Genomic DNA, 706 nt, shown 5'->3' with positions numbered 1-706 from the left:
TCCAGCATGGCCACAGTCAAATGACTGAAACAATTAAAAGAGTAAAAGAGTATCCACCTATCACCTGTTTTTTAGTGAGTTCTTGATTTAAAGGAAATTTAGCTGTTGTTTCTAGCTGGCCAAGTGGTCACATACAGATCCAGGATGCATAGTGTTCTAGGCGTGTTATACAGTGATGTGTAATGTTTTTAGGTGTGTAATAGTGATGCTTGTAATATGAAATATACACACATGTATATAGGTGCAGGTGTGGATGTGTGGTAAGGAGTTTGCTCCCAACTATGTGGTCCCAGGTCCAGTCCCACTACATGGTATCTTGGGCAAGTGTCTTATTTAGCCTCTGGCCAACTAAAAGCCTTGTGAGTGGATTTGGTGGAAGGAAACTGGAAGAAGCTTGTGTGTATGTATATGAAGGCATGCTGAGCACTTCCTGGCTTTAAGGGTATCGCAAAAGGCCTGGTTGGAAGCCCAACCTTCCCAGTTCTTTTACAGGGCTTAGAAAAACTGAAGGACTGCTGCAATAAGTGGGTGAGTCTGAGAGGGGAATATGTTAAATAAGATCATAATTAACTGATCCTCTGTATTTTCTTTTACTTATTCTGTTGGTCTCTGTTGCTGAGCTGCTATGTTATAGGAACATAAACAAACCACTACCTCGTCAAGCAGTGGTGGAGGACAAACATCACACACACACACACACACACAC

At 41.9% G+C, this 706-nt stretch overlaps 1 protein-coding gene across 1 annotated transcript in view; it reads left to right on the top strand.

Annotated features, from left to right (window-relative positions):
- Window positions 1-205: 205 nt before the first annotated feature.
- LOC106876056 (serine/threonine-protein kinase ULK2) overlaps window positions 206-706 on the top strand; it is a 50276-nt gene continuing 49775 nt past the window's right edge. Inside the window, exon 1 of the mRNA XM_052966770.1 lies at window positions 206-211. Coding sequence (XP_052822730.1) covers window positions 206-211 — 6 coding nt within the window. The remainder of the gene's footprint in view (window positions 212-706) is intronic.

This window comes from Octopus bimaculoides, chromosome 3 (genome assembly GCF_001194135.2).
Source record: "Octopus bimaculoides isolate UCB-OBI-ISO-001 chromosome 3, ASM119413v2, whole genome shotgun sequence".
In the NCBI taxonomy this organism is placed as follows: domain Eukaryota; kingdom Metazoa; phylum Mollusca; class Cephalopoda; order Octopoda; family Octopodidae; genus Octopus; species Octopus bimaculoides.
The sequence above is the reverse complement of the archived record's forward strand: the minus strand, read 5'-3'. Positions and strand labels throughout refer to the sequence as shown.